Below are 21,672 nucleotides of genomic sequence, written 5' to 3'. Positions count from 1 at the left end.
GAAACAATAAGGAAATAAGGAAACTTACTTCCGGTAGAATTCTTTTCGCAGCCTTCAAAATAAAAGTCCCAATATTTATCGACAGGAAAAAGGCACTATTTCCATAAACTACATTAATTCACACAAAAAGACGAAAAAAGGCACTATTTCCACATTTAATTAGTGTGGCTGGGAAAACTACAAATTGTGCCCCATTGAAATGGGGGTGAAATTGAATCTACAGGGGGAGAGGAATAAGAAAATGTATAGATATTAAAAAACCTATTGTCATTGTAAGTGTGGGGCCACTTACAACATGTACCGTATTCATTCATACTGATAGAGAAGGGAGAAATCCACTATTTCCACATTCAACTAGTGTGGCTGGGAAAACTACAAATTGTGCCCCATTGAAATGGGGGTGAAATTGAATCTACAGTGGGAGAGGAATAAGAAAATGTATAGATATTAAAAAACCTATTGTCATTGTAAGTGTGTTGGCTGTGTCCTCCAGTCGCTTGTGTTCGCTTGTGTCACGCGTTACTAAGTCGTGGCCACAACTTAGTAATGCGTGGGAACGAGACCCTTATGTTTGGTACTGGGAAGTAGCCACTGCGCTACAAGTCCGCATATCCGTTTATGTGTATACAAGGTTAAACGGGTGTGCATGCAATAAACATGGACATAAACACCAATCACCATAACTGTACGAGAGGCTACAGGAAATATGAGATGAGTGTGTGCGTAAAAGCGCATTCCAGGAATTCCATGCAGTAAATTCACGCTGATTGAACAATCCTGCCATGTTCATGAAATACCTTATAGTTTGTTACTGTTAATCATTTAATTGCAGTTATTTTTGCCGGTTTGCCACTCAGGCGCTTTGGCTGATGTGCCTGTAATATTTAATATAATAAAGTAATGATTATGCCTCCCCTGTATATATTGTGTTTTAGAAATAAATACACAGACACTGATTTGGTTGTGTTGTTTTTATTCCAAAGATGACGTTTTTAAGTATCTGTCTGGACTCACAGCTATAGTCCAGATAATAGCTGTGAGTGATCTCATCTCTCTGAAAAATCTTCTGAAAAATGGTGTCTTTTCTATATTCCTTTTGTTTCAATTATGAATATTCATCATGGACTGATGAGCAGTCCAAAGTATCCCTATGCAATGTTTCTCTCTATATTAACGTAATGTGCACCAATTGGCTGAATTACCATAAAAGAATTGCTTGATCTGTGTGTGTGTTTAAAATTAAAGAAATTATCTATTAATTACTATGGCTTTAGATAAAAAACAAAAAGTGCACATTATAGCTTACAGTCCTGAAAAATACTCATATTAACACTAGAAGTTGGTGACCAACCAACATCTGTTACTGCCCCCTAATCAAAGCCATCTAAAACAGAGCTAGCTCCATGGTGCTGAAAGGGCGCACAGCGCTATATGCAGACTTGTAGTGCAGCGGCTACTTCCCAGTACCAAACATAATGATCTTGTTCCCACACATTAGTAAGTTGTGGCCATGCATTAGGATCCCGTTCCCACGCGTTACTAAGTCGTGACCATGTATTATTTTATTAACATGAGATGACACCAGAGGGGCTCCGTAGAAAGGGGACCTGTGTAATGTTAAATCTGTGTAGCCTATGTAGTCCAAAAATTACAAATCTCTGTTTAAATGTAGAGGGGAACTTTCAACAAAATGATTACAATTCAGTGGTTACTCGTAGCGACAGATGTTGCAACCAGAAAGAGAAAATTTAGCTGACCTCGCGAATATACGGTGACCGACGGGGGCAAACGCACTACAACGGCCCAAAACAACTGCATAAGAAGAAATGGGCTGCAACTTCAGAAACGATGCAAATTCAAAAACACATACGAGCACCCAAAGCAAATATAATGGAAATGTGCTGCAATTGAAGAAAACGTGCTGCAGAATGCCAAAGCAAATACATTAACAGGAAACGCTGCAAATTCAGAAACGATGCAAAGTCGAAAGCACAAAACCCCTTGTTGAAAGTTGCGCGAGACGTGGCGCCTAGACCTACACAATCATGGTGGTATACGTGATTTTGCGTTGTTTGCACTGTTAAGGCCCATTCACACCTAGAGCGACAATTATAAAGATAACTACAAACTATGGCCCGTGTCCACTAACGACCTGTGAAAAAAGTGGTGGCGCTGTTTTTTCATAATTTCCTATGGAAAAGTTGTGCTTTCAGCGCTTACAACCCAAAACAGGTACCTCACCTCTTTTTAACACTTAGCGCCGTGAGCACTGGCCCTGTTCTGCAGTTGAAACAATTTCAACTTTGTCTGAAGCGCACCGCTCATCAATGTCACTTCAGAGTTCTACCAACCAATGTTTAGCAACAACACCTGGAGACGTCATAGCCATTAAAAAGATGGGATGATAACGCATTAGTTAGCAAGATAACTAGCAAATACTCTAGTTAGTGAGTTTATCCAGTAAACACACCTTACTGCTAATCCCAAGAGCTCTTCCGATCCTGACCGGTATGTCACGTTTCTTTTCAACATTTTTAGAAGTGATGGTTTCCCCAAGGCTTTGTCAAATAGTGTCAGGTTCCTCTGGACTTCTGTAATCAGTTCCTTAGCAAGCAATGTCATCACTGCAGTGAACTACCAAATTCTCCCACACCTTCCTTTGTAGAACTTTATTTTGATTGGTTGAAAATGTTCAGGAATCAGTTGTTCTGGAACCGAAAATTCCTGCTATGCCATGTCTAGCTCACTCAAGTCAGAATTCAGACTTTAGTTTAGGATTTCTTAAACCGTCTTTCTGGAATGCTATGAGAACTAAAGTAAAACTTAACATTCTACAATTCCCTCTTTCTCTCTCACTCTCTCACTTTTGTTGTGTTGACTGGATATGCAGCGCTTTTCTGTTGCATTTGTTTTCGTGTTTTTGACTTTGCATCGTTTCTGAATTTTGTGGCATTCTGCAGCGCGTTTTTTAATTGCTGTGTCAATTTTATCTCTCATTTCAATAAATATTCATTTTATTTTGATAAAATGATCTGTGATCTGTAAGCTTCTTTAATGAAGCTTTTTTGAAAATTCACCAACCGCATTCTGAATGTTTCCCCCAAAGAAAGGAAAAAAAAGACCCAACACGAGATTCGACACAGACAAAAGTGTGGCACAAACGACCTGTTGTAATTCACCTACGCTATCCAGGACAGGTAAGGATTTTAACCTATATTTCAAGTTAAATTGGCCTACGCCAACATACAAATGTTTCCTTGTCCAAGCAATACAGCCGTAGCAGTGCTTTTCCAAAAAATAAAACTAATAATACACTGCCATTTAGAGATTCATTTTAGAGAACTGTAATTTTAGTTCTTTATAATTCATTGTGCAGTGTAAAGTTTTTAAGATTAATGACAAAGTAAAACATTTATTGGGCCATAATAAATTTGTCAGGAAAATAACTGAACAACTGCATGATTGAGGAGAGGAGTTGTTTGATGTGGGCTTGAGACTAACTGTTACGGGCTACAAGCATGCAACTAAAGTAGTTGTAGATTGCATGGAAATTAATTTACTAGAAACCTGACAGTTTCAAATGAGTAGCAGAGGCTTCTGCGACTGAGATTCCACTAGGTTTCAAGCAACTTCAGTGATGTGAGTTTCAAATTTGGAAACCCAGCATCCACACATCATGTTATCACGTTCTTATCAAACCAAAGGTTTCTTGTGGGCCTTTTGTGTATTTTAGGTTATGTTCTGCCTCTCCTGTCTTCATTTTACCTTCAGCTCCCAGTTGCTTCTGCTCTGCTGGTTATGCAAACAGTGTTTGAATCAATTTACGTTAGCTGGCTAATGGGTTAGCTAAGTTTGTTAGTTCCGATTTGTTAGTTACTTAGTTCCGATGCTTAGTTATTGATTGGTTCATGTGCTAACTTGTGTTTTTCAGATTACCATTAAAATTGTGGAGATTGAAGGATACAGCCGGTACCAGGCTGAGGTCTCCATGGCCAGAAAGAATTTGCCTGAAAGAAGAGTCTTAGCCTTCATATTAGCAAGCATGATAGCCCCCATGTCTATCACCAAGCTGTATCACCAAGTTTTTCATATCCGTTTATTGAATGTGTGTCAGCCTGTGGACTTTACTTTCATTGTTACTTTATCATTTTTAAAGCTTTAATGTTTCATAATAAACATGTTAACTTTTTTTTTACAATAAAAAAAGCAAATTTTCTCCATTTTTAAATATTTCATAATAAATTGTTTAATAATTAATAATAGATTTAAAACATTTAATATAAAGAGTCAACAGACTTTTCAAATATATTTTTAATTAACAAACACTGAATAAAACCTTTAAAAGAGTCAACAGACTTTTCAAAGATATATTTGTAAAGTCTGTGTGCTAAATTGCAAACTTTAAAAATACAGATTTTGTCCGTCATGAGAAAAAACAACACGAAGAAGAACCACTTCCACTGTGGAGGTCATTCGCACCTTATTCCAAATTGAATGTGTTTCTGTACCACATGTAATTGCAACCTGGAATAAGTATGTTCAGAACACATGTTGGGAAAAGATATGATCTCTTCCTAATAGGAATCTGTTGGTTAACAAAATTGGAGAAATTTCTTTTAAGATCATACATCGCTGTTATCCTGTTAAGTCTTTTCTGGTAGATTCAATAAGGATATTGATGTAAGCTGCACTTTTAAAAAGGAAGCAGAGTCAAAAAATCATTTGTTTTTGGACAAGTGGCTGACAAATGGAATACATATAATTAATGATCTTTATAATGAAACAGTCTTAAAGTCATTCCAGGAATTGAAAGAACAATTTAATCTAATAGATAAAGGGGATTTTTGGAAGTATTTACAATTAAGGAGTAGTATAGGATCTATTTTTGGAATAAACAGAAAGGAGGAAGAAGAGAATATGATCCAGAATTTTTTTTAATTCTCCTAGTGAAATACACTCCGCATCAATATTTTATAAGAAATCTTTGAATAACCAGAGCAGAATATGTGAAAATTTGAGACTGATTTGGCAAAGGGATTTAGATAGTGAGATCAAAGAGGAGGTATGGCAGGATATTGTCTCAAATATAGGTTGGGCCACGAGGGATGTGAGAAATAAATTTACTCACTATAAGATTATAAATAGGTACTACTTCACACCACTCAAGCTCTATAGAATGGGCCTGGTACAAGATAATAAATGCTGGAAATGTAAGAGGGAATTGGGCACATTTTTGCATGTCATGTGGGAGTGTCCTCTGGTACACTCTTTTTGGAAGGAGGTACTAGAAACACTCACAAAGTGGATAGGGCAACCCCTCCCAGAAACACCACGACTGTGTCTCCTAGGAGATAAATCAATCTTGCCACATGGAATCACCAAAGCAGAGTTTGGGTTAGCCTTAGCAGGCTTTATCACTGCAGCCAGGCTCATTTTACGGAACTGGAAGACTCCACGCCGTCCGGAGTGGACGGATTGGTTGAGGCTGATGACTGAAACTGCCTCTTTTGAGGATATGATTGCCAGAGTGAATGATCTCAAAGGGAAATCTAATGTGGCCTGGAATCACTTTCTCATATATATTAAGGATGTAACATCTTAGAGTGTGGAGTTTCTTGTGGGCTAAGGTGGGGACTTAGGCTACATATTCTATTATGTTGTATTAACGGAATACACCAAGTTTTTGTGAGTTTGAGGTAGGGATTTATAGGTGTTGTCTTGACTGGATGCTTTGATTGACTGCCACTCTTTATTTTATTTTATATTTTGTTTTATATTATTTATTTACTTTTTGTATTATTATTATTTTCATTTTATGTCAATTTATGTAAAACTTTAATAAAAACTTAAATGACAAAAAAAAAAAAGGAAGCAGAGTCCTACATTAGAACACTATCTACCTCATGCAATAGAAAAGATTTGAAAACTCAAAATTTGTGCTCCAAATTTAACATTTTAATATGTTTACTGCATCATTTTCTTTTTGTATTTGTTTATTGTTTCGAGCTTTGTATGTAACCCCTGGCACTTTTTGTTACTGTACATACTTTTGAATATCTTTGTATATTTGATTATAAAAAATGGAGGAGCTCTGCCATTTTATCTGCAGCTAGGTACTCTTTATTTTATCTGCAGCTATGTACTCTTGAATATTTGAGTGTTGTGAATTTGTAGAAATTACGCTTTTATTCTGAAAAAAAAATTCCGGCCTGGAAGTGTCATTCTTATTCAGGCAAGCATAAGGTGAAGAAGCTCCAGAAGTGGCAGCAAAGAAGTGATAATTTCCACAAATAAACCCTCTAAATTGTTTTTAATAAAGGACCTATTATTGCTCAGTCAAAGAGGGCGGGGGATATACTTAAAGGATAAGGCTGGTGTTTTTTAATGCATTGCTTACTGTCAACAAATCCTATGAAAATAACAAAATCAGCAATGATTTTGTTTTGCCAGCAAATCTTGTCCATGTAGCCGGTGCCCAATGAAGCCATGTCCCAGCAGCCATAGAACTCCATTGTATTAAAAAAACGATTAAAAACAAGTCAAAGAACTATGCCGTTGCTCGGGGCAGCATATTTCATCATCACGATGCATCAGGCCAGCCGACTGTTTCCTCAAACAACTTAATTAACTTTGTGATCTCAGGAAAGTAGTTCCGTAGCACCGAAAATAGTCCCCAGCGTAATGAAGAATTTGTTCCCATTTGAATTTGATTTGGTAATAACTACAACAGCCTGACTTTTCGTGGTAACAGTTAGCAATTTTTAAAATTGAAACTATGTCTTTGTGAGCTGATTTTTTTTATTAAATTTGTCATATGTAGTAAAATTTGTACTAGTAATAGTTTTTTTATTTTTAGTTTTGATTAAACTTTGGCCCCAGAAGCTCATGCAACACTCTCGGTTTGAGTTGCGAGAGTTTCTGCGTTTCTCAGATTAGAGGGGACGGGAATGCAACTAGCGGACACACCAGTCAGTGGAATGGAAGATATGGAGCTTGGATTACTGATTGGAGGAGGCTATTACTGGCACATGGTCAATGGGAAAATTGAAAGGTACTGATTGGAGGAGGCTATTACTGACACATGGTCAACAGGAAAATTGAAAGGTTGAGAGGACTCCTGGCAATTGAAAGCATTTTTTTTTTCTTGCCAGAAAAATACATCATAAATATATATATACAAAACAGTATACAAACAAAGAGGATGATACCAGGGGTATATACAATTAACAATAAAGAAATATTAACTAACATTGTATTTAACAAAAATATGTTTTCAGAGCTTTCTTATTTTTTATCTTACAAATTGCGGTGCCATATTCAATCAGTTCTTGATTTTAAAAAAAGTCCAAAATGAGGCGTGGAGTCAGTCCATTTATTAGTATTCCATTACAAGTATTACTAATAATTGTACAAAGAAAACAAAGTCTTTTTCTATCTCTTAATTCACTGGTTCTCAACGTGGGGTCCGGGGACCACCAGGGGTCCTTGTGGGGGTTCCAGGGGGTCCCCAGAAAATTTATGAATTGTTAAACTTCACCATTATTTCATTTTTAATAAGTTAACACAATTACAGAATGTAGAAGAACAACTATTTTGATCATAGTTTCACTGTTATCTCTCTACCTACAATACAAATACTCTGGAAATTCTGGACAAAATCATATCTAACATTAAAAATATTCTCAGTTTTGGGTCCAAGAGAAAAAATGTCATCAAATGGGGGTCCGTGGCCCTAATGTGTACTAAATTAGGGGTCCTTGATATGAAAAAGGTTGAGACTCACTGTCTTAATGTAGAAAACAAAGGAGAATATATCTACTTTGTTATTTTATTACATAACCAGTCTTTTTTCTTATAAAGTGCTCAACATCAGTCCAAAATATTCTAGTATATATGTAATGAAAATAAAAGTTAAAATTTTCTAATCCACAGAAGTCACAAGAATATACAATATTCAACCTGGACCAGATCAAGCGAAAGGTAAAGAAAAACATTTCATTTCTCTGTAGGGTCCTTTCCATAATGTTGTCAGACACTTATAATAACAATCTGAGCCTGTCAGTGGCAAAAACAAGCACTTTTAGTGGACGTACATTGACGGTTCACATTTGCCCCGTCGGATTACATTGCAGCCCGTTTCGTGGCTGCCGGCTGATGCAATCTCGCTCAATACTGGACCAATTTCAAAAATTGTTGTCCCCATTAGTTACTTAGACACAAAAAGTTGGGAAAATAGGGTCCAGGTTGAAAAATACCAAAGTTACCCTTTAAAATTCGATAATTTGCTCCAAACTTGCATGTGTTTGTATATGTATGTATATGTGTGTAAAAAGTAATAGGAGATGTGTGAAACTGCCCAACATGGGTGCAATGCAAATACTGGCATATTGCCCCTGTTGTGTGATGTATTGAAAATTAAGTCATGACATATAAGTCTATATATAAAACTCGATATATTGAAAAAGCCTTCCTCTCCCCCTGTGGCTCCACTCGCCTTGGCTTTTGCAGCTCGTTTTTTGGCTTTGTTGAGCTTGTCACATAAGCCGAGTGTTTCCCCAATATATATTCTACTGTGGCAGGCCGCCACGGTAAGATCATGACATGCCATGCTAAAAATATTTTCAAAATAATTTTATTTTTGGCTGAAATGGTCTCACTTGGTAGGCTAAGCTGCTGTGCACTGAGGACTGTTATAACCAGTGTTTCTAGGCGCCTCTGCTGAAAATGCGCCAGAATTTTAATTAAAAAAAAAAAAAACCTTCATGATCAAAGTGAATAGCAACTTGTGGTCACGGACAGAGCAAGAGAAGCACAACTGCTTCTGCTGTCTATGGTGTTTCAATAATCATTCAGTAATTTCTATAGTAACTGCTGCTAGTGTTTATGTAATCATTCAGTCATTTGCTATAGTAATTGCTGCCTACAGTGTTTCTCCCCCGGACCATGCCTCCGCTGTAAGAAAAAATGCTAGGGGTTAACACTGCATAAACGCTGCATCCCAGCCTCTGCTATCTCCCTCCAGGAATTGAAAGCCTCGCCCGGTCTACACAGTAGCTCACCAGATGTTGTTCTGAGGAGAAGGTACCAGCAGAAATTTGCGGCTCCCTCTGATTCCCAACTCCCTTCATACCTCATTACATCCATGCTGACCAATCGCTGCAGCGATGGTCAGCATGTTCAGACGTTTCAGAGAGTCACATTTTCGAACTGCATCGCCCCACCCCCCAAACGTCAGAACACTTCTGAAACCCTCTCCGAACTAAGTATAAACCAAGCTTTATGGTCCTGCGTCGGTGATTATGCGATAAGACCACCGAAACACTAGACGGCAGTGGTGTGCTTTGTTAACACGGAAGCAATAACAGAAGTTAGGTCTGAAGAAAATCTTGGGGAGAACTGCAAACTTTTCTTTCTGAAGTGGAAGCAGTCAGCTAATCAATTCCAGACCCCTTACTACCTCTCACCCCAGCTCATTTTCTTACAGGGGAAACTAACTGCGCTATCTCCACAGACTGTAAGAAACATGGATATCCTCCATGGGAGAAAATGAACAGACAGTGATATAGAGATAGACTCAAAAAAAACCTCAAAATAAATCAATTCTGCATTGATGGAGACAGGAGTATTTGATGCAATTAAGATCAGCTCATTCTTCAACTTCCACGACTTTCACAACTCCATTAAAGGTCGGTGACTTAGTCCTGGTACATGACCATGTACTGCCAAGACAGTCCTGGAAAATGGGCCGAATAGAAGAAATCTTCATTGGGCACGATGGGAAGGTTCGTTCTTGTTCTGTTCAGTTGCCACGCAATACCATGGTAAGAAGACCAATACAATTATTGTATAACCTTGAACTGAAGTGAATTTGAGTTGGTTTGATGAACATGATAAAAAAGTTAATCGTGCCGGGAGTTTGTTGTTACCACGGAATTTGAATGGATAGAACAGTTTTCCTATTCAAATCAACGCTCCTGGAAGGTCGGAGCAGTGGCCATTTTTATGTGTAGGCTACCGCTCGATAATATAAAACCTCCTTGGTACCGTTGGGCTAGCTTCCATATAAACCGACTTACGGCAAGTCGCAGAGGTGAGAGGTTTGGCAGCAATGACCCAGCAGTGGAAAACTGGCATGTTGCACTATCTCTGTCGCATTGCTGTGGGTGGGTGGGTGGGGGGGGTTGGAGCTCTTCAAGGATTTTGGACCGACTGGGTTTAATCGCTCTATATTACTGTTGGTAAGTCGTCACATTTTATTCATGTAACGATAGTCTTGTAATATGACAAAGCTAACCCACTCACGCTGTGTGGCAGCAAGTGTGACACACCGGCCAAACTTACGTTGTCACCATAGCACCTAAACATAGATGCCATTTTATGGTGTACTAGCCAAAATACAATAGAAAACAGTGGAAAGATCATTCTATCCATTCAAATTCTGTGGTTGTTACTCATCATTGTTGAGTGTGTGTCAGCAGGTGACCTTCAGTACCATATACAGCGCCTGGTGCGCTGTAGGCGCACTCCCTACCTGAATTTGCTTGAAGGAGGGGCAGGGGTTTCGGCGAGGTTACTTGAGGAAGGGAGACACAAACATGGTTGGACTCACATCCACCATGCAAATTTCTTTGTCCCAATTTCCCACAAAAAATTTTAATTAATAGAAAACTAGAAAATGTGCTCAGTAGAGCACAGACCTCCACCATGTCTGACAACACCCCGCAAGGAAGTTATGCACCTTTTGGTGATATGCCACGCCCACCACCATGCCCCCTTTTGGCCAATCGACATGAAAAGTAAATCAGTTCTTCCTTGGCCCATAACCAACCTTCATACCAAGTTTTGTGCAAATCTGTGCTCAACTTTTTTAGAAATCCTGCTAAAAGTTGGACGGACTGACGGACGGACAAACATTACCTCCTTGGCGGAGGTAATAAATCAAATGAACTGCAAGAAGACGACGGCCATGTTTTATTTAAAAGAATTCCACAGATGAGGACGAAAGACTGTCACTACTGTGTGGTTCTTTCATGTTTGATTTTCAGATTTCCTCATTTGTCAATGACAGAAATTTCAACATTTTTGCAAGTTTTAATGTCATTAAGGATAGGGCTGGGTATCGGTACTCGATACTTTTAAGGTATCGACCGAAATAACCCAGTACCAAGTAGTATCGAAACTTCTCCAGTCAAACGATACCTGCATTCGATACTTTTTGTACACAGATCTAGAAAAAAATGACTAGTTTTGCTCGCAGCCAATCACCACAAGCGTTCTTCGATTTAATGCGACGTGTGATTTGCCCGCTACCGCAGCAGCTACAACCCATACAGTCTGTGGTGAAGTCGAGCGCGGTGTATGTGAAGGAGTCGGCAGTTCAGCGTGCCGAGATGCCACCAAAACGTTAAAAAAAAGGTATCGAAAGAAGTACTCTATTGGTATCGGTATCACTTTAAGGGTACTGGTATTGGTACTGGTATCGTAATTTTTTAAACGATACCCAGCCCTAATTAAGGATGATAAATGAGTAAAGGCCAGCCGATCACTAGCTGCATTTACATGGAGCCTTTTAATCAGAATAGTAGCCCAATCAGAATAAAAATGCCTCATATAAATGCCTCAATCAAAATAAACTGAGAGGGGTGATATAACCGTCGATGGATCAAATTTGGTCATGTAAACACTCATTCCAATTACTTTCTTTGGTTAGAATATCTCGCTTCTTTCTGCACATGCTCGCGCATTTGACGTAAGTAACATCAATTACGTTTACTTTTTTCCCGGGAGAATTTGAATGGATGTGCTTGTTATTAACCCCGGGGTGCTCAGGCTTCATGTAGGCGGCGCAGTCCGTTTTTATATCAAGTGCCGACTCCGCCTATCCAGTTTCGTTGTATGGCGGTGAAAATTGCAAATGGACCCAGTCATTGCGGGGGCAAAACAAAACGTCTTTTTCTGACAGTTATGGAGTCATATGTTGTGATAAAACTGTTGCTTCATCAGAAAGTACAGCAGTAAAGAAATAATGGTGCCAAGCACCCGACGCAGGTCCAGCTTTTAAAAATGTAAGCCTGAGTGCTGGATTCGGTGTTTTGAGCGTGTCAGAAACTTTTATTCTGATTATATACAGTGGAGCATAGAAACGCACATCTTAATGCGATCATTATATTTAGCGCTCATGTAGGCTAAACACTTGCATGGGAATCCTCCTTCGGAATGATTTCATTCAGAATGAAAAAAAATGTCTCATGCAACCGCAGCTAGTGACAACCATGTTTACAAAACACATTTCAGGATTTCATTGTGATTTTGTGTTTTTTTTGTTTTACTTGTTATGAAATATAAAGAAGCTTCAGAAATTATGATCAATTTGATCAGGAAGGACTTTGATTAAACATGTCATTGATGCCACCTCATTTTACCACTATTAGGTACAAGCAATTGAACAAACTTGGGTATAGTTAATAACTAATTATTGACCAAAGATGAAACGTTAGTTGATTCCGACTGCTATGATAAACATCAGTGATGTTTTTTGAGGCGGCGAGATGAGACCTTTTTGAAGGCAGTAGCAAGACAAAGCAGAAGTTCAGAGTTGCTAATGCTAACCTCTGAACAATATTAAAGTATAATTTTCCACCATTATTTACCAGTGGGAATAAACTTTGGTTCTGATCAGAATTATTCAAATTGTTGACCAAAGATGTAGTATAGTCCAGTGTCCAAAGATGTATGGTTGGAGAAATCTAGAAACTACCGCAACCAGAGGATCTGGAGTTAGGAGTTGGAGGTCTTCATAGCAAAACGTGGTATGCATTGACCAATCAAAGACTGCTAACGCAACGCCCATTTCTGTTGTAATACCCACCTCCAGAGACATTTCAGTGTTGCAAGGACCTACACTTGCCTACACTTGCTGCGTGAGCCATTGAAACCTCATGGGGCCGAGGCGGGCGCAGTCTCTGGTGCCAGGTGCTGCAGTTGCTCTCCACCGACTGCTCCAAGGATGGGCACTGCCTTGAGCTGAGTGCTCATTGGCTTATCAAAGTTGTATCACACCACCCACAATGAAATAAAGTGACGTTACTCCAACCAAATGTTTTTATTGGAATGTTATTAGAATGTTTTGGGCCGATTACCACTTGATTACCTACGCTCCAGACATAATGCAATTTCCATAAATGCCACCTCTCTGCAATGCCTACATCAAAATAAAAATGGCTTAAAACCAGTGAATAGCCTAAACTAGACTAGGAAGTATGTGAAGGTCTGGGTACTTAACCTGCTTGTATCCATTTAATGAAAATTAAAACTCTTGATTCAAATCAATTTATTGTGGGGATACTTATTGGATTTTTCAATTGTCATCAAGGCATGTTAAAACAAAAATTAACCAGCTAAAATATCACTGGTCTGTGCCCAGTGGTCCACTTTGTCATTTGAAATTGGTTTTAACATCAATTGCAATAATGCGTCTGCCAGATAATGTTTGGATCCAAACTGTTTCTATCAGTTTCATTTGAGCAGTGAGTGTGGGTCGCGGTAATGCACCTTTTAAGTCGTTTACCAACCGCTGTTAAACAAAACTGAAGGAGAGCAGTGAGTGTGCTGTCGGGACTGTTCGGTTTGTCGACTCCTCACCTGACTGCACTCTGCTACTCTCGTCTCGAGCAGGAAATCATCTCAAATGTGCCTATTTTCTGATGAGAAATTCCCCAGACCTCCGGGAGTTTGAGACGGAGGTGTGGCTACGCGAGATTAGTGTCGACCCAAAACCAGGTTACTTGAGTGTCTGGGTTAAGAAGGAAATGGTAGGTTACTATAGCACACATGTTGCTTAAAAAATAAATAAAAATCCTGAGGCAACTGTATAGCAATAACAACCTATAACAATCAGATTTATTAGATGATATAATGCACTCTAACTCTCTAACCTAATAGATTGAAATGAGGACACATTTTAATATGGAAAACATTTATTATGTATACAAAAAATAGTTCAATAGTAGGTAATAATCATTATGAATGAACAAACTAACATTTGGCATGCTCCCCCCCTCCATTAACAAAAACAGGTCTCTACTTAAGTGATTAAGAGTTGAGTGTTTTCGGCTCAATGTTCATTCAGAACTTTAAACAAATGGCTCAAACAGAACTATGTCCTTAATTGCCATACTGTATGGCAAAACTAGTTAGACCCAAGTCAATTATTTGGTCTAACCATACCTCATAGCCCAAAACTGTTGATGCAGCAACAAGACATCCATAAGAATTAACATCCAAATTTAATCTGAGAAATGACTCACAGCCTCATTGATTCCATCCAGTCCTTTTTCGGTTACTTAGCTGGATAATCCAGCTAGAACACCTAAAGACCGGTCGAGTTCCACCATCTGTCTGTGCTACACTTGAGCCCAATAAAGCTAGTCTTCTATTCACCACAGGGCTCAGGTTCAGAAAATAGCTTAATGATCATCAGTTTGTCTAACCCTGTCTGCCTTTACAATGATCTGGTTTAAATGTCTAAAGTTTGTCTCTCTTCATCAACTACTATTAGGAAAAAGAAATGGAAAAAAAAAGGACTTTGAACGTTCAGCATCAGTCTAAAGCTACTGGAGCAGCAATGCAGCCTTGTTTCAATTAGAGTCCTAAAATACACTTTCAACCCAGGAACAAGATTTCACACAGTGATCCAGGCCAACTCTGATCAAGTGATCAGAGTGGGGTCATCCGTTAACACCCAAACTTAATCACCCCAGAGACCCTTAACACAATAAATCAATAAAACCAAAAAAATTAATGTAAACAAACTGATTACATAGACAAAAACCCTATCAAAGACAAAAACAAATCCAGTAATGCAAAGCACTGCATTCAAACACACAACAGAAAAACTCAGTTTCCCAGGATGATATATAGTTAGAAAAACAATTGAGGCAATGTTAGTTTACTTCAATATTTCAGATTGACAGAGCAACTGTCATCCAATCAGAATGCTCTCGTTTTCTTTGTCATCCAATTGCAGTGGCTGTAGTGAGGAGCGAGCCCACCCCTCTACATAGCCTACATTCACCAGTTCGAAACCAGAGCCACAGAAATTTTGGCCACTCCAGGTTTCAGTGGCAGCCATGTTGGCTCCAGTGCTGCCTCAGGGCAGTTGTTAGGCAACTGATCTCGAGTGGTTCCATATTACTAACTAGCAATGGTTCTGGTGGAAACAAGTTGATTTAAGTAGAAACAATCCCTGCCATGCTGTCTCATCACAATCCCAGCAGAGAAAACCTGATGACTGTGATTTTAACAGAGTTAACATGTCTGAGAAACATCATTTTCACATATAACCATCATTATCTTTATGGCCATACTTATCCAACAGACCTAATCTTTTTTAAGACACACCCATGATTTTATAATCATGACAGTATCATAGCTTCCAGTAGGGTGTCAAGAGCAGAGAGGCTAGTTCATTTCCCATTATGCTTCACTACCACAGGTCACATCAGTGTGACTGAAGACACAATGCCATGATACACAGGCAACATTTTTAGCAGTTTTGTTAATATGGAGGTCAGACAGTGTTTAAGCCCGACGGACCCGGTACCGGGTCCACCCCCCGTGGCGTAGTTACGAAAAATCGCAATGGAAGATGGTCTATTTACAGAAGATATGAATGTTATACTGTTTTGAAAACATGGGGTCTTCAGCTTTCAGAATCCGTAAACCAATTGTATATTGTCCAAACTATGTCTTATTACAAAGTATTTTAACAATAAAGTCGTACAAATATAAACTTCGTAAATATAGGAGCAAGTTGTGATCAAAAGATCCAGGATAATTTTCTCGTCAGTCTACAATAACATGCTTGGTATCGCTGGAAACTAGAAATTCCAAGCTTTCCAATGACCCTAAAAGCACCACGATTGGAACGAGACAGCTTCCGCTATTTCCGGGGAAACGTAGCAGTCAAACTTCACATTTTACAGTCACACTGACATAAATCTATGTTCTTGCCAAAATATTTCACCAATTCTTATGTTATTTTTGCCAAAAACGGCAGATTTTGGTTACTTACGTTTCTACCGTATCTTTGGACCAACAGCAATTGTCAGGGGGGTTTCACCAGCCATTTTAGTCCAGCCAGACTGAATCCCTATGGTGGGAGCTCTGTCTCTTCGTCGCCATCTGGTGGCTGTATCGAAGTACTGACACCAATGAACCTTATACCATTCTATTCCTCTGACTCAGACGAAACTGAGGATACCTCATAAAGCACTGAGGACCCTTGCATTCTCCATTAATCTATCTGCCTGTATAGCATGGAGCTCTTCAGTCATATATGAATATTGATCAATATTCATTGTGTTTATTACTATTTCAATGTTTTTGGGAGATTTATGTTATTTGTAACATGGCTATATTGAAATAAATAGTGTTTTGAAGTAAAACTCCCAGTAAACAGTCAACATGTAAACAGTAAACATGGCCAAAGCATGGAGACTGCCTGAGTATATCTTTATAAATTGTATCATAAATGTTGTATTTTAGTGTATTTTCATCACATTTACAGTTACAGTTGTAGTCAAGGAGTAGGAGAATACATTCAGTTGCATCATTATCCATGGGATCTTGGTTATAATGGTGATATTGCCTTTGAAATTTAGATTATATACGAGGCGAGGATGAAAATCTTATTTTTTCCTTTATTGCATCTCCATTTACTTACTTCTTACCTATCAAAAGAGACCAGAAATATGCATATAGGCCTTATGGTTGAGGAGCTATTCCTGATTCATTTTGGGTATATTATTTTAGGTGTTTTTTCCTAGGGCTAGGGCTTAACAGGTTAAGCAAGGTTCTTTTAGACATGGAGTTTCCAGCTGAATGGAAAAAGTAGTCAGCTAGGGGAGCCTGGGGGCGTGAGGGGCAGAGCAACTTTTTCACCATGAGGTGAATTTGGTGGCCTGTTGTGCATTCTGATGCCTTTATTGGCCTGTTGAATGTGACTGCTCATTTGGGTCATATGTATTATGTATTATATGTATATTATATGTATTACACTATCACTAATAACTTTCTGAAGGCAAAGGTTTTGTGATGACAGATAGCTATTGTGCTTTTCAAATAATACACTATCAATCAATATAGATTAATGCCAGTTTTTAGTTTTGAACTGTTCTATTATGTGCAGATAGATAATAACCATAGCAGTCTACCTGCTCCTACCTGTGACTTATGAACTTTTAAATAGGCTATACACCAAGCGATATTCTCATTATGCCTTCTCCTTTGTTTGCAATTTCACATACATTTAAAAGGAAATCAGACAAATTAGATCATACGTGGATTTACGTAGTCAAAAAAGCAAAGGTACAAATTACTGTATAATCTTTTGAGTTTTTTTTATGAAAGAAAATATGAGCTGACACTCATTTGTGTTTTTTGTACCCTATAGAGTACACAGGTAAATAGCCAGCAGTCAGTACAACGTGAGAAACAGCTTAAGGTTGCCACTCCCCATCGCTACTTAATAGGGGTGTCACGATTTCGATTCTAAATCGATCGAAATGAGCGTTCGATTTCAACCTCGAAATCACAAGCAGGTTCGCGATTCTCCCAGTATTTTTTTTCTCTCCACCCCTGCCTACTTGCACGCGTCTGAAGAAAAAACAACACTTCAATGACGACACAGCGTAGCTGCTAGAGAGCGCCCGTTCTATATTTCACTACAGCGCCCAAGAGTGCCCGTCATTTTTAAATCGTTTAAAATGCACCAAAAACTGAAAATCAAGTTATCAGCTTTGTTTTATATATACTTCAAGTTGTCATTGATGAACCGGAACCGGAAAATACTGTATATCTGGTGACGCTGAGACGTTTGATTTTTCCCGGGTTTAGTCGTCCTCCACCGGTAATGTTAGATCTAAAAATGGCTTCGCCGGCTAAGCGTCACGCTTTTAAAACCTTCTGGAAGCTGTCAGGTTGTGCTGTGAGACAGAACCTGACCCGCCGTATGTAGTGGAAAGTTACAAAGACGTTGTGAGTTGAAGTCTTTTGATCGAAATCGCTGTTCTTGCTCGATAAAACAAGACACAAGATCACCTTCACTAAACAACTACCTGGCTGTCACCGCTGGAGATGGACGCTGTTTTCCGGGAGGCAGTGCACCGAAGAGTCGGTAGGAGGACTGGCCGGGTTGCAGCGACTTTTATCCATATAAGTTCGGCGACTATTATTGTCTGGCGACTATTATTGTCTGATCTTTTTACTGTGTGGGCTGAAAGCGCTGGAGGTTTTGTATGTATTGTGAAAGTTTATCATTAGCCAATCAGTTTTGTTGTCATACTGTGAATGTTGACAATGAAGTGAGGAGACACGCTGAATCGCCTTGCCATGTATTTGGTACCAAATTAAAGGGAAAGCTGTGTTTTTTTAAATGGAAAAACTTTGAAAAAATTTGACCATATGGCCTTAGTGTGGTACATTCAAAAAAAAAAAAATGGCAGTTATATCACACTTGATACCATCTTTTTAAAGAAGAATTTGAAAATGTAAATGACAGTTGTCAGGGCATAAAACCAATGATCTGTTGATCTTTACAAATCAAGACTCGATAGTCTAACAATGGCATAGCTGTCAGTGCTGAAAAAAAATATTTTTAAATCAAAAATCGAATCGAATCGTGACCTTAAAATCGAAAGTCAAATCGAATCGTGGATTTGGAGAATCGTGACACCCCTACTACTTAAGGCTTTTATGTAACTCAACTGCATCAAAATGTTGCCCATGTGTCACTGCCTTAATGTTTTGTTGCTCTTTGGTCTCCCTGCGTTGCAATCTTCTCAATGTCCTATTTTTTTCAGGACTATGTTGAATTTTCTGTTTCTTTAAACACTTTTCATTCCAATATCATTCTATACACATTTAAGAATGAGATACATTTTTAATATTTAAACCGAACCCACTTCTCCTGTTCCACCCTTCTGGGCCTGATGCTGCCAGGCATTCTACACTTACTGAGTGAGTTTGATATCAACCAAAGGCCCTCCAGGCAGTACAGCACATCTTTATGCATCTTTAGTTCCGTGCGACAAATCCTCATACAAACATCCCTATGCGCAAATATCTGCTGTTCTGCTTGGAGTTGTTGCACAGCTTGGCAACCTGTGTAACCTCACTGGGGTACAGCCTGGTTTTCACTACAGGGTTGGTATGCTCTCTACTACAGGCCAAATGAGTCTAACCAAGGATAAGCCATTCCCTACTTTTTTCCATGAGGTTGCAAGCAGAAATCATCTGCAAGATGTCCCATTCGGTTCAGATAAACCAGTAGTGTTTCTCTTCCAGGAGCGTTGGCCCTGCTGTGGAAACCAAGGTAGCAATATCAAACTTACCCAGTCACTACAGGCACTAGCAATAGTTAACTGTCAGTTATAGCATCTACAACACACAATTGGAGGATAACATCACATGAGCCTCTAAACCCTTCCCCTCAAAACCTCCCTCGCCAATTCCAAACATCCGTCTTTGATTCTGTCCTTCCTGTCTCTTTTTGGAGGACAGAAAGAAGGACAGAATAAGATTGAAATCAGATCAACAATCACATTTGCTTGATCTCTTTGAAGAGACAAGGAGGAAGAAGAGGAAAGGAGGAGGGGAGAGGAAGGAGACAAGAAGGAGAGAGAAAGGAGACAAGGAGAGGAAGAGGTTTGGAATTGCGTTCAAGATTGTGACAACAGGCCAGATATCAAAGACCTCTTGGTAGGTCATTGAAAACTGACTGGAAAAATAGTTCTCCAAAATCTGCGTAACAGCTTGTCACCATCTCCTCAACACCACCATGGATACTCAAAACACTGAAGTTATGAATTCATCACATCATCATTATGGACAGAAAATAAAGTCAGCATCATGGTTGCGGGCCTTTAACTTGAAAACCTGAATAGCAGGTTCTATTAATTGATTTCTACAGAATTTCTATACGTTGTTTTAATTGTGCCATTTAGCTTTGCCCAAATGAATGGAACCAAATGTTTACTAGGAAAGAATGGAAAACAGCCCACAGAATGGAGAAGTGATATGAAAATGAAGAACACTGTTATTGTGAGTGGAAATACTCAGCTGCAACACCCTATTTTTACTAAGTTTGTAGCTGAGCGCCATAATCTTTGACGTGATCCATAGATGTTCGCATTTTAAGTGTAATCATTATCTACAGATGAAATTATTTGTATTAAAAGCAGGTCCAGAGTTGAGCAGAGCAGTAGAAACAAAGTCTGTTAGAAACGTGCCCAAAAATCCTCATATCTTGAACTATGAAAAACCAGCAAAATGACGAGGCAACAACAGGACAAATAGAAAAATATCTGAGTGGCTCTAGAAAAAAAAAGGGGGAAGTCAAAACCACCAGTGGAATGGGGAGGCTTCACATGATGGCGCACTCTCTGGATGCCATCTTCTTGCCCTGCATGGATACACAGAAGAGTTCAGACTATTTAGTTAAGTTTAGTCCCTCGCCTCTCTTCCATCTTGAGTTTTTTATAGATGCACTTTGGAGCATTGTTGAGTTTAAGGACAAAGCAAGGTAAGTCCTAGCTTATTTTAAAATAATGATATGCAAATGGACAGAATCAGTAAACTGTGAGTTAGAATGGATTATGTGGACTCCAAGTCTTGTGAATTCCTCACCCCTAATGCTGATTATGCATTGGGAGTACTTCGATCAGGGAATATTGATCAGGGGTATTCCCAATGCATCCACAGCACTGTAAGGAATTCACAAGACTTAAGAGTCAAAAAATCCAAAGAAACCCTTTAATTTAAGGAGACATGAACATGAAATGAGGAAATAAAACTTTTTTTATGCAAGTGAATTGGACCAAAATTTAAGTATACTCACCCTTTCTCCCACCTCCTCTTCGTCATCCTCTCCGTTCTCTACCTCTACCTGAGTCTTGGTGACGCTCCTACTGGCCACCTCCTTTAGGACAGACCAATCACACCAGATGTTTCAACATAGAAACAGTGCTGTCAAGCTTTAGAAATACTACCTTCACCAAGGATAAGAAGTTAGTAACTGGTAGGGATGCACCAATCCGACTTTTTCAGTCCAGATACCGATACCGATAACTGGGCTTTGGGTATCGGCCGATACCGAGTACCGATCCGATACCAGTGTTTAATTAATAAACTGTAGGCTATGCCTCACTGTGTGGAAGAGACTGGGATCATTCTTTTATGTGTAAGGCAACATCAGGCTTGACTTTAACATTGCTTTCCTAACTTTGTAAAACAAAATGTAACAAATAAATACATAGATATAAATGTACTCAATTGTTATTTATTATTAAAATAATAAATAATCGTGCTCCAGCAACTTGGTAAAACATCTTCAAAATTAACAGGAATTACAATTCAAGTGTAAACCTTTTAAATGCAGCAACAAATTGGTCAGGAATTAAAATTCCAGTATAAAACAATACAACTGCATCAAATGAGAACAAAATGTAAACATTAAATCACAATTAAGTCACAAACTAGTGCAAACAAACTTGATAAATTAAATCACAATTCACACAAGTAGTATAAACAAGTAACTTGGTAAAAACAAAACATTCAAAATATGCAGAATAAACCTAAATTACTGAAATAACTCTGGCTTAACTGGTAATCTTG

General features: G+C 38.7%; 1 protein-coding gene across 1 annotated transcript in view; it reads right to left on the bottom strand.

Annotated features, from left to right (window-relative positions):
* Positions 1-18,920: 18,920 nt before the first annotated feature.
* lmnb2 (lamin B2) overlaps positions 18,921-21,672 on the bottom strand; it is a 41,853-nt gene continuing 39,101 nt past the window's right edge. The window contains exons 12-13 of the mRNA XM_071900146.2: positions 20,897-20,977; positions 18,921-20,461 (exon numbers count right to left, since the gene is read on the bottom strand). Coding sequence (XP_071756247.1) covers positions 20,423-20,461; positions 20,897-20,977 — 120 coding nt within the window. The 3' untranslated portion in view covers positions 18,921-20,422. The remainder of the gene's footprint in view (positions 20,462-20,896; positions 20,978-21,672) is intronic.

The sequence above is a fragment of the Centroberyx gerrardi genome, chromosome 9, assembly GCF_048128805.1.
Source record: "Centroberyx gerrardi isolate f3 chromosome 9, fCenGer3.hap1.cur.20231027, whole genome shotgun sequence".
NCBI lineage: Eukaryota > Metazoa > Chordata > Actinopteri > Beryciformes > Berycidae > Centroberyx > Centroberyx gerrardi.
This window is presented reverse-complemented; position numbering and strand designations above follow the sequence as displayed.